Consider the following 12,275-nt stretch of genomic DNA (forward strand, 5'->3'; position numbering starts at 1 on the left):
TTTGATCTATATTAGTTCCCTCATTAGCCGTATAGCGCTACAACAAAATTCTTCAGACAGAAGCTGTCGCTAGGCCACCACACATTCGTGTCTTTCATGTTGATTTTTCACGTTTCAGTTTTCGGACGGTTTGGCCTAATCTATGTTAGATGAACGTCGAGACTTGTTCATATGATCCAGACTCACATATGTGCCATGGTCGTATACACCTATGATATCCACAGAGGAATTTTGTTGTAGCGCCATGCGATTAATAAAGGAACTAGGCTACATCAAATCGTGAGCAAAATGATAACACCCGCCTCTATAGGAGTTGTCGGACCTGCGTATAGTGTATATGACTATGGAATCGACTTTACTTTTAATCTTAGTTAATTGAGCTCCATTTAAATATGAGATATTTATACAAACAAACATTTATCTGGAAATTCATCTAGATGAACTCTTTCTTCAATTGATTCAGAAGAAGTTTGTATCAAAAACAAAAGGCATTATGTATCATACATGATAATAATGTTAGTTGTATTTTGTAGTATGTAATATAAATTGTGTCCTCTTACGGCACGCGGGAAAAACACGATCAAATATACTGTGCGATCTGTAGATCATTATAACCTCAAAACGTTGCATTATGCATAATCAATCTATGAGAAGTAGCCTTTGAATATAGTGCAAGTTTAAGATATTATCGCTATATCCTTACATTAACCACTGACAGAATGGCAATTATGAAGATATTGTTACGACCAGACATCGCGAGGTTTACGGGGGTTAGAGTGAGTTACATTTCATACGCCATTGTTATATTCGATTCTAGTTACTGTATTCCAAAGTAATACATGTCTTCTTTTGTTTATGTCATAGATTAATAGAATTGAATTCATTCTACTAATGCAAATTGAGAATGTAGTAATAATTTATTTATTCGATTATGTGGAGAGATTTACGTTTATTGATAATTCTATTCTTTACCTTATCCTTTTTCTTCTTCTTTCTTCAAATGCCGTTTAAAAAATACGAATTAAAACGAATTACCTTTTATTTAAAAATTTGAATTTTTACAAACAATTTTTGCTATAAATTATTAATGAATTTAGTGTAAACTCTTATTAATTATTATTTTAATTGAAAAATAAGAAATGTATATTATATATATATAATTTTTTGTAACACATTGCGTAAAAATTAATTCTGGATTATAATTATAATGCTAATCAAGACAAATGATGCAAAATCTATCAGACATTGCTTTATGTGCTGGTATAAAAATATATTGCATAGCATTCATAACATGACGAGTATATTTTTACATCTTACTTCAAGGTCTTGTGTAGTTGTTTTAATATCTTGCTCCAAAAATATGAAGTAACTATAGATCCCCTTATGAAACATATAAAGAACATTAGTCTCATTTATACATATAAAGATACAGAAAATAATGAATATTAGTGAATTTTTTTTTTAAGGATTATTATATTTAAGAAGTTTCTTGATTTTCAGCATCTAAGTTCTAAACCAAAATTTGGTTTACTCTTTGATATTGATGGTGTAATAGTGCGTGGCAAAAATGTATTACCACCTGCACCAGAGGCTTTTAAACAACTTAGAGGAAAAGATGGCAAATTTCGTGTACCAACTGTGTTTGTTACTAACAGTGGAAATGCATTGCGTAGTCAAAAAGCAGCAGATTTATCTAAATGGATAGGAATTGAAGTGAAAGAATCACAAGTTGTTATGGCTCATTCACCATTAAAATTATTCGAACAATTTCATAATAAACAAGTATTAATAACTGGACAAGGGCCAGTTAAAGAAATAGCTAAAGAATTGGGTTTCCAAAAAACAGTAACTATTCAGGAACTAGTTAAAAATTTCCCATCTTTAGACTATGTAAATGTGGAAAAGAGAAATCCACTATGCGGTCCTGTGGATCCAAAGTTTCCTGCAATAGAAGGCATTGTGTTATTTAGCGAACCAATTTCTTGGGAAACCCCATTACAACTAATAGTAGATCTTTTAATAACTAATGGCATGCCTGCTGGTTTATCTGATAATATCCCATATCCACACATTCCAGTATTGGCATGTAATATGGATTTATTGTGGGTATCAGAAGCACCAATTCCTAGATATGGGCATGGTGCTTTTCTGTTATGTCTGGAGTCTTTGTATAAAAAGATTACAAGAAAAGACATGATATATTCTGCTCTAGTCGGAAAACCTAGTGAAGTTACATACTATCATGCAAATCAGATGCTCCATGAACATGCTAGAAGTATTGGAATAGATCATAATGTTGATACTATATATGCTATTGGGTAATTAATACTTTGAAGATATCAAGAAACTAATATAATTTTTTAAATTAAAATAAGTATTAAATTCAATATAATTTTACAGAGATAACATCAATACTGATATTTTTGGTGCAAATTTGTATGATAAATATCTGGCATATTCCGCGAAAGAGGAAGTATTAAAGTCTGATAAATTGAAGAAACTACTGAACAAGGATATCACTCCGCCTAGCGCAAAAGCTTGTATTAGTATTTTAGTTGAAACTGGTGTTCATAAACGAGATTCGGATTTTATACCGGAACATAATCCTAGAGATTTATTACCAGTCGAAGAAGGCCTGACCAAGCCTGCATTCGTAGTGGAACATGTTGGCGAAGCTGTTAAAGTCGCGTTTAAGGAGGAAAAATTCGACTGAATTAAAATATATATAGAATGTATTTTTAGACTTGGAGTGTTCACATGCTAATATCAATTAAGGGGGAAGAAAACAAGAGAAATTAGATATATCTTCGGTAATGTGAGTATTACGTTAATTTCGTCAGCCTTTTTTTGAGGCAAGGAGCTGAAGAAAGCTGTAATTGATTGCATAGACACTATACTTTATTGAGCGTTTTACTTTTTATATCGTTCTCGTCACTTTTATTTGCCATTTATGCCATTTTATCAAAAAAGGGAAAAAAAGAATTGTAATCTTACGCTAATTAGTTACAAAATTTTTATTTATCATTGCGAGTCAATCATATTTGCGAGCAGTACAAGCTTGTACATTAGAAATATTAATTATAGCTGAAGTGGTCTTTCAATCTATAGAGATTTTTATGTATATTGGAAGTTTCTATTATTTATATTATACAATTATATTATTTAGAAAAATGTTCGAAGATAATGTTATATGTGTATATATATATATGCACTCATATATCGAACGTATACACAACAATTTTTAGTACTATTTTTAATCATGTTAATTATGATGTGATAATTAAATTTTTTAATGTTTGATCTTATATCGTGAGGGTAAATTTTACATTTATATTTCCGGAAAACAGCCAGAAGTTTTTCCTAACAGTCCTGAGTACGTAAAAAGCGTTCGATCGCGCTTCATGAAATGAATTAAAAAAGAGAAAAAATAAAAAAATGCGAAGTTCATGGAATGCGCTGTGTTTCAATCGAAGACAATTGTAATCTAGTGATAGACAGATTATTTAAACTATTCTGTTTAACATTCACTAGTGAATAACGCTTTACACACAGAACCTTGTCTAGTCCTACTAAACAGTTTCACCGTGCATAATTGTACCGACCCGTAGTAGTGATCCGTTATTGAATGAGGCGTGAATGAATTAGTTACCAAATTATTAAACAATTTCACCTCAATCATTATATACATGTATAATAATTTAAAGAACAGAGAAAAGACCACAAATGTTCTATCAATGTGCATCAAATAAGTTCTGTGAAATATTATAAACGCACACTGTATAGAAGAATTTGACTCAGCTGATCATAGATCATAAAAATGAAATAAATAGACCACACAGAAATGAAATGATAATAAATATATATTATTATGATATTAAATATACCAAGACGTCTATTGAGACGAAGACTGACCTACATAGAATCAAATCGATGATGAACATTTGTTGTAGTCGGTCCATAACTTGTTTTAACGTTAACGAATTATAAGAGAGAAAAAAAGAGAAAACATTGTTTCTGCTAGCGATAGAAAATAACTTAAAATTTTTCGAAAGAATAGCGCTCCACGAAATTAGTAATGCTGTAGATAACGAAGGGCAATTATACGCAATTATACGTACATAATATTGTAGAGTGTTGCAAGATTGAAAGCAATACAGAATTACATTGTTTTTTAGTTATAAAAATTATTTTATAAGAGCCTTATTCATAAAACAATCTGTGACTTTTATAAATACAATTAGAATAAGTTTTAGTAGATTTTGTGATTACTTATGTTCATTATTTCTGCATTGTCACTAGTGCATTTCTTTATCTATTTATTTCATAAAAGTCACAGATTGTATCAAGAAATAATTCTTTAAAACCTTTTTCTGCCAAGAAAGAAAAGAAAAGAATATGTCAAAAGGAATTTCGATTTCTTCTCAAAGATCATCTTCGAGTATCGCCTGTGGATCTATCACGTGGAAGATAAAAGACACGCATAAAAATTTTCCATATTTATCCTTTTTTATTTGCTGTTCGACACGAACCTTACACTCTATCTAGTTAAATGAACGAAACGTTCATTTTCTTTTATTAACTTTTATTCTCTTTTATTGCACGTCTTTATTCTTACCTTGTGAAAAAACGACAACGTGATATATTAATTTCCATTATAAATATTTTTTAACGACGTTTAAATGATTAATGAAATTAATTATCGTTTTAATGGTATATTTTCGTATCGAAAATGATTTATATGATTTGTCGCGTTACTTTGAATTTCAATCATTGCTATTGGAACGAACACAAACAACAACAAACGGATTTATGTTGTATATTCTTTGAAAAGGAGAAAAGGTGAAAAGATTCTCTTCTGCCTACTGCAACAAGGTGTAACTGTAGAAACTAGATGCAACAAAATATACAATATATTTTTCGTTAACAAACTACCGATCTTCTTATGATTAACAATGCAATCTTACGCTGGAGTTTCGTCGGATGAAAGTGTTTCCCTTCGCGTTACCATTCTTCATGTATTTACTTTCTCTGCTGCTTTTCGAGCGGAATATCGGTAAGTAGACAGAAGAACGCGCTGCATAGAGAAGCTAAAGATGCACATTGAATAATACTATTTTTTTTAGATGGTGTGCAGAAAATTGAGTCGAAATTAGTCATTGCTTCTCATTATGGTGGAACATGCAAGACGTCTGGGTCTCATGACCTGTGAATTAAACCGTCAATCGTTTGATGAAATAATTCAATTACATATCGGTTCATCGCTGTTCGCGAAGAATAAATTTAGTTTCACGTTGAAAGGTTTATCAAGAGTTCATGGATGTTTGTTTGAATGCATGTTGTTTCCGAGTTCAATAATTACGATTGACATTTTTATATTAATTACCAGTGTAAATGTATGAATATGAAGATAAGAAATAGTTTTTCACGGTACACGAGCCTGCAGTTTTTTACAATCTACGATAAAAAAGTAATCATAAGTGGTCTTTTTGTGTTTAGAGTGCAAGTTGACGACAGAAAAACCGGTTTCAAGCAAGTATGTGAGCTATTTGAAGTGTCACCTAAAGATTCGACGGGTGTCTCGCCTTTTTGGGTTAAAAATATATCCTTACCAGCAATCAGTAAAACCTAACGAGCTAAGTAGCACGGTTCTATTTACACATTTCCGGCAGCAGAAGAAATCGACCGAGATTTCTTCGGGATGAGCTTTGCGCGAGCCTCTTCTTGGACACCAAACGTGCCGCTCCATCGCACATGATCTTAATTTACGAGTTCATTAATGGTTGAGTTATCGTAATTGACCTCATCGCCGCGTTACTAATCAGCGTTGTGTACTCGAGTTACGTCAGCCCGTGAACGGAATTAAAAATGTAGCGTACGATCATCGTACTTGCGAGACTTTTTAAAATAAAAGATTGATGATAAAAGATTGCAATAAAACGGAAATGATTCACCAAATTTATATTGATATGACCTCAAATATGAAATAAAAGTAATTCGATTTCTTGTAACAGATAAATGACATCCATAATGAGAATGTTGCGTTCACTGATCCAGTTTGCGAAACAGGTTGCAAGATTGTTAATCAAGGTTGATGAGTAAAACCACTGACACCTAGTAAGGGGATCGTACTTTTGTATGTTATGCATTGACTTTTTTATGGACTTTTTAATGTGCCTTTTGTACCGTTCGTTAGCCTAGAAAATATAAGAGAAGTATGAGAAATTAATACTTATTAATTAAATAATAAATGAAAGTAATAATGAATCGAAATTTTTAGATCTCCAGTCAAAATTTCGTCGAAATCGATGCGTAACACTTTGCTCGGCTCGTCCTTAAATGGACAAACCGGTTATTCATTTCTGTGCCATGATGCACGCCTTGCGGTGCAGTAAAGTCGCGGATGTCATTCCTAATTCAAAATTCAAGGCTCGTCTGAGCATACATAACTGGAATATGGTCCGAAGATTACTGTACATTTGAAAGCGTTTTCCCGCTTGAAGAAAAGAGAAGACGAAGAAGACAAGACATTTAAAGTACGGTAGTAAAGGAACTAAAGAAATACTCTGTAATAAAGTTTCAACGTTTTTGTATTTCCCAATCGCATCGTTTATAATCAAAGCCGCTACTACTAATCCACTTGTGGTCGAGTAGTTTATTAGAAAAGTAAAAGTAGCTCGGTATCATTGGTAATTAATCTTACTATCCGCGAGTTGCACACCCACGCGGATGCGAATAGGGTCGTAGGTAATTGACCCGCGAAAGTTTGCTTCTCACGTTTAGCCACTCTCGTCGCGAGAGACGTTTCACTGTCACCTTCTCCCCATTGATATCTCGTGATGGTCTACCGCGATTTTATGTAATTAATCACTCGCTATAAACCACCGACTGCGACAGAGAACCATTTCTAAGAGAAATCACTCTCTGTTCTACACAATCATACGAGCATATCCCTCGTTAATATGTTACACGAAATATGTACAAGATTTCTAGATATCCTTTCCATTTCATCCATTACCTATTCGATATCCACATTCAATAAATTAATAAAATCAATCATAATTCTAACACTCATCTGCACTCGTGTTCCTCTTCCTACGTTTCTTCTCGTAACATTCCACGGCTTTCTGAACTTGCTCTAAATAATCCTGGATCGTGTTCTCCATTGTCAATTCTCTCGAATCCGACCTGGACAGAGACCTTTTCTGTACGAGTGCCGTGAGCATCAGAGTGACCACAGGGAGAGTCATTCCCAAGAGAAACGTTGGTGTCATGATATTCTTCAGGCCGTGTTTCTTGAATCCTCGATACAATTCCCCCCAGATACCGTCCCCTTCTTCTTCGTGATACTTACCTAATTTGCCGTACAGATGAGGTTTTATTTTGCCCGTTTTGGCGATATAATTGTAGTAATAAGGATCATAGGATTGAGCGTATAGCTGAGAATAGTAAACATCTTTGGTTGACGGTGGATGATCAACTTCAGGGAACCAAGCACTAGCGTCTTCGTAGGGAACCGGAGGGTTGCTGATAGGTGGTGGCCCACGATGAAATCCTGGTGGCTTCGTGTAGATTACTTCAACGGGTGGGCCTTTCTGCTTGAACGGCACTGCTTGAGAAAGTCGATTGCAAAATTAGTTGCTAATTAAGGTGAATATTTATCTCGAGTGAAAATTATCAATTACGGCATTGGATAAGAAAACTCTCACAAATTCCCTAATTAATGGCCTCTCTTGCAATGCGAATTGCGTTAAGAGAAGTTTCCCTAAATTACAGGATTTAGTAATCGAGATACAATTCTCGATTGCTAAACCCGTTTCACCGTCATAGTTGACGTATCTCGTGTTAATTAGCAGATTCGATAAGATTTTCAAACATTCAGAATATCCGTATAAGAAAGTTTCTTTCACGCGCAGCTTAGTCTTGTTAATTCCATTTTAATTAATTCTCGATTACGAACGCGTTAGTAATATATCACCTGGAGGAACCGGACCGGCGTAGAATCCTGGACCACCCCTGGATTGCGCATAGGGAAACGGCTTTCCACGCACCCTTCTTACGCGTTGATACCATCCTGGATAGTAGACGTCGTTCCTTGCCTGAATTCCGGTAGCGTACGGTTGTAACATCTGCTGTTGCTGCATCAGTGACGCGGTTGCCGGATTTGACATAGTCGAACGAAGATCCACCGAGTTCACAGGCGCACCATAGGTCGGTTGATTAGCTGGTTGGCCAACTGGAAAAGTGTGCGGCGCCTGCCTTTGTTGCATGAGTTGCGCAGTCAAGTGTTGGTTCACCGGAGAAGACACGGTTTCCTGATTAACACGTGTTACTGGCTGTTGCGTTAATTGCTGCTGATTGGCGATTATTGCTTTGGCATTCTGAGGGGTTTCTCGGCTTTGTAAATAATGGTCCAGAGACAGACGTGATTCCTCTGGCGTCTTCGAATTAAGAAAAGAGTTCAAGGCTACTTCAACGTTGTTGACGGAGGCGATTCCTTGATTGTACGTATTCGCAGACAGATGACGACCCGATTGAACGATCCTCTGTTGCTTCTCAAGGTGCGACCACGTATGATTCACTGGATGATCATCGATGGAAGTTTTTATCGGATTTGCATATTGGGATGAGTTTTTTACGTCCGAGAATAGTAGATGAATGTTTTGAGGAGATTCTGCCGAAGCATCGATCACGTCCACTGTGGTTTCCTGTCGTCCTGCAGTTTTTTCGGAGAATCGTGATTCCACAGCCGTGTACTCGGTATCCTCCGTCAGCGGGTTACCCTCGAAATTCAATTGACCGTTGGCTAATCCTATCACGAGGACCAACAAGATTGTTGCCGCGTTCATGGTTCTGGAATCAATGGAAAACCTACACTGACTCTTCGACATTCTGTCAAGTCCAAATTCCTATACGTCGTGAAATACATAGATATTTTTATCTATAGAATTCGATATGGAGACTTTTACTCTTTTAGAAGTTTGTTGATTGACAGTTTCAATTTGCGTTCATAGTTAGACCGATTAGTAAGCAAGAAGAACTACATACTCTCGAATCGTTCCACTTATATGGCTGCTGGTCAAAGCGGAGAAAGAAACTAGTTATGCAGAAATGTTCACACCGATGTCGTTACGCGTTTAGAATGGATTATCAACCAACACCTTTCTTCTGTTATCTATTCTACTTTTCAACAACTTGTTCTTACTTTCGTGTGAGAAAAAAAACTGATCAGTATCTCGTAACATTTTTACTGCTAATACCGCGTTTCTGACTCGAATTGCGATTCAATTAAAAAGTACGAGCATCGAATAATCGATACGGTAAAAGTAGACGTACCGATATAGTCGTACAATGTACGTTCATGAATCGACCGGCACGGGTTAAAGACCGGTGTAACACTTTCTTCGGTCAAGGTGAATGCAGCCACGCTGACATGAAATACGCTTCCATTAATCGTTTCCCGATGAGAATACTTCCTCTATCACGTTGTTAAGATTACATACCATTGTTTCTTCTATCGTCCAAGTCTTGACAGAGTATCTTGCTCGTAAGACGTTTAACGATTTATCCAGAAACTCATGTATCTTTCATGTTTCTATTCGAGAAGATCGTAAATAGATGCATGAAACATCCGGAATATTTGAATTTCACGTAATAAGCCGGCAAATTATGAATCGAGACATTAACACAGGGCATGAAACGTAGATTTTGGATCGTAGGATGCTAGCTATAAATATCTCAAAGCCGATCTTTAAAATGGAATTTTTAATGAATGTTCGAGAGCTCGGTGAAAAAGAGACGATGAATCATTGAAGAGAAAACTATCGAAATGTCTCGGATGAAACGGCGGAAAAAGTCGTTCGGAGAGAGTGGCTACGTTTAAAAAGCAGTCCACGTGCGCACACTGCTCTTCATCCAGAGTTCAGGGTCATCTCTCAATTTTTCCAATCATTTTTTTTCTCTCTCTTTTTTTTATCTGAATCGACCAAATAAGAAAGATCATCAATTCCGTGTTCGATAATCTTCCATTCGAAATAAAACAGAGATAAATCGAGGTTCTCCTGTGTATTTATACTCGTATCTACGCTGTCGAATATTCTTTTTTATTGGTCTTTAGTAACAGTTATTAATGGTAATCATCGAAACCAAGACATGGAAATTTTGTGGCTTATCTGCAAAAAGTTGAAATTCTAATCCGCGAGACTTTCTAAAAGACCGTTAATCCATTACGAATTCAGCTATTGGCCGAAATTCGAAAAACGCCTTGATTTCTTTTCTGTCGGTTGACAGCGACCGTTGACACCATTCGTGAAACGTGTGCTTTGTCAGACTTGAAAAGCAAACTAACTTTTCAACGTCGGAATACATTGAGATCGTGCTGCATAGATCTCTCCGAGATCGTTCATAGGAACGTACATGGAAAAGAAACAGAAATGCCGTGTACCGTGAATGATAACTATTCAACGGAACTGTACACGAAAAACGAAACCGAGCTGATATCGCATAGTTAATTCAATTATTTCGTGGAAAATTCTTAGAAACACGATACTTGTCAATGTACGTCAATTTATCAGCAGTCGAAGATGGAATTGTTTCGAGACATATTAAATCGAATTGTAACATCGAGTCAAATTAAATTAGAAACGTATAAAAATTATTTTTACTCACACAGTTGGCAGAAAACGAGCCGGACGTTCGAACACTAAATTTTTCGTCCCGTCGCAAGTTTCTCAGTTACGATCGAACATCGAACATCGAGCAGACCGATCCGGCCGATGTAGCAAATAGCACGCGAGAGGAGACCGTCCATCGGTCCGACTGGAACCAGGAATACTGAAGATCCACGGATCCGATGAGAAAGCCATTCACTTCGACCACGCTCCCTACCTTCTCGTCGAGCTTGTAATCCCGACCCCTTGTCGTTCGTTACCTGGATGAAATTGGTGTTAAATCAATCCGTATTACTTTCAATTCGTCGGGCGGCCTTCCGGGACCATTTTGAATCTTTTCCCTGAACAATGGTCCCTGCTCTTTTGTCACGAATGTTCGAGGAGAAAGTGAACTGCGAGTGGAAATCGGGCAAAGAGCGTAAAACGATCCCGAGCCAGTTACCGTACGATTAATTAGGATTCTCCGATTGTTTGACACGGCTATATAGGGAGATCTATTTTTATTCGTGTATGAAAATATTTTTATTTTGCTTTTATCTTTGTATTTCGATAACAGTAGTAGAATGTATCTAACACAGGTAGAAAATATCAAGAGCGTTTCAAGGTCATCTATATCTTTAACTTTTCCGTCATTTTCTATCGTCATCACGATCGTACCTTCTAATTGTTAAACGACAAGGTCTTAAGCAACGACATCGATGAAACGTGTAATTGTGTACAATCGTATAATCTTTGAGAAATGTTGTTCTTCCGCAATTGCGGATGCTAAATCACTTTTTCCGCGATCATTCGAGCGCGTACGAATCGCATGAGTCTCGACTAGCTGTGCACTACGGGAATAACAGTCTCAAAGAGAAGAGAACTGGTGCTCGATTCTTATGGGAAAATTAATAAGTCGGATCCGATGCACCATTTTCGTTAATCCTGTTTCCTCGATCTATCCACGAACCGTGGAAGATCCGAGGCTATCATCGAGCGTGAAAGAAGCAGTTATTGATGTAACTATATATGTAACGCTGTAACGCAATGTAAAACAATTTTACGCTTCTATTTAAATTACAAGTTTCTCTTTTCCCCAATTTGCAACATCGTGGAGAGTTTTGCATCGTGCAACTCTCGAAGAAAAGCGTTAATTAATGGAAGAAGTGGGTCAGCTGGAGTCGATAGTATGTTGTTCCGTAAATCGGGTATAAACGCGATACGAAGCAAACATCGGAGGATTTCTGTCGAAACAAAAGCAAATCAAACGATAGTTTAAACATTTTGTTTGCGCTGGCTTTCGAACGATTGCTTACAACGACGCGACGACATTGTAGATGCAAGTCTCTCGTCGACACGAATCTTGGAAATTAAACATCTCGTGGACTACTTACCTGACTCGACAAAAATTGCTCTGGTTAGAGATCGTGCTCGCGTCGTACTACTTTATTAGCGCATTACGCTCGCGCTATGGATTTTAGAAAAAGAAGCAATAGGGCAAAAGATATAATGAACACCGTCTGATAGCGAGATAGATCGCTGCAGTTAATTCTCCTTCCCGACACTCTCGATACGTGGTCCACAATTATGCTAATCGACCCATATATATCTCTTCTCCATGCATGATCA

At 36.3% G+C, this 12,275-nt stretch overlaps 2 protein-coding genes across 5 annotated transcripts; one reads left to right on the forward strand and one right to left on the reverse strand.

The window, feature by feature from the left end:
• Window positions 1-333: 333 nt before the first annotated feature.
• LOC122569294 (haloacid dehalogenase-like hydrolase domain-containing 5) lies at window positions 334-4,184 on the forward strand. Its single transcript, XM_043730129.1, has 4 exons — window positions 334-468; window positions 534-776; window positions 1,501-2,318; window positions 2,401-4,184. Exons 2-4 carry the CDS (start codon window positions 720-722, stop codon window positions 2,711-2,713), a joined length of 1,188 nt encoding a protein of 395 aa, XP_043586064.1. The 5' UTR covers window positions 334-468; window positions 534-719; the 3' UTR covers window positions 2,714-4,184.
• Window positions 4,185-6,569: 2,385 nt separating this feature from the next.
• On the reverse strand, window positions 6,570-12,181 carry LOC122569274. Of its 4 annotated transcripts, none has more exons than XM_043730067.1 (4): window positions 12,041-12,174; window positions 10,666-10,927; window positions 7,976-8,850; window positions 6,570-7,606 (listed from the first exon to the last, which is right to left on the reverse strand). In XM_043730067.1, exons 3-4 carry the CDS (start codon window positions 8,844-8,846, stop codon window positions 7,062-7,064), a joined length of 1,416 nt encoding a protein of 471 aa, XP_043586002.1. In that variant the 5' UTR covers window positions 8,847-8,850; window positions 10,666-10,927; window positions 12,041-12,174; the 3' UTR covers window positions 6,570-7,061. The 4 variants fall into 4 exon arrangements, with proteins under 4 accessions (XP_043586002.1, XP_043586021.1, XP_043586031.1 ...); XM_043730086.1 differs by having other exon boundaries at window positions 7,976-8,868; XM_043730096.1 differs by lacking the exon at window positions 10,666-10,927 and having other exon boundaries at window positions 12,041-12,181.
• Window positions 12,182-12,275: the final 94 nt, after the last annotated feature.

Source organism: Bombus pyrosoma, linkage group LG1 (genome assembly GCF_014825855.1).
Source record: "Bombus pyrosoma isolate SC7728 linkage group LG1, ASM1482585v1, whole genome shotgun sequence".
Classification (NCBI taxonomy): Eukaryota; Metazoa; Arthropoda; class Insecta; order Hymenoptera; family Apidae; genus Bombus; species Bombus pyrosoma.

Bases quoted from the DNA above. Each gene is read 5' to 3' on its own strand.
- LOC122569294 (XM_043730129.1), top strand. From the start codon at position 720: ATGGCAATTATGAAGATATTGTTACGACCAGACATCGCGAGGTTTACG. The intron at 777-1,500 runs GTGAGTTACATT...CTTGATTTTCAG, and splicing joins CGAGGTTTACGGGGGTTAGA to CATCTAAGTTCTAAACCAAA. The intron at 2,319-2,400 runs GTAATTAATACT...ATAATTTTACAG, and splicing joins GATACTATATATGCTATTGG to AGATAACATCAATACTGATA.
- LOC122569274 (XM_043730096.1), bottom strand. From the start codon at position 8,846: ATGAACGCGGCAACAATCTTGTTGGTCCTCGTGATAGGATTAGCCAAC. The intron at 7,607-7,975 runs GTGATATATTAC...TTTCTCAAGCAG, and splicing joins CGCCGGTCCGGTTCCTCCAG to TGCCGTTCAAGCAGAAAGGC.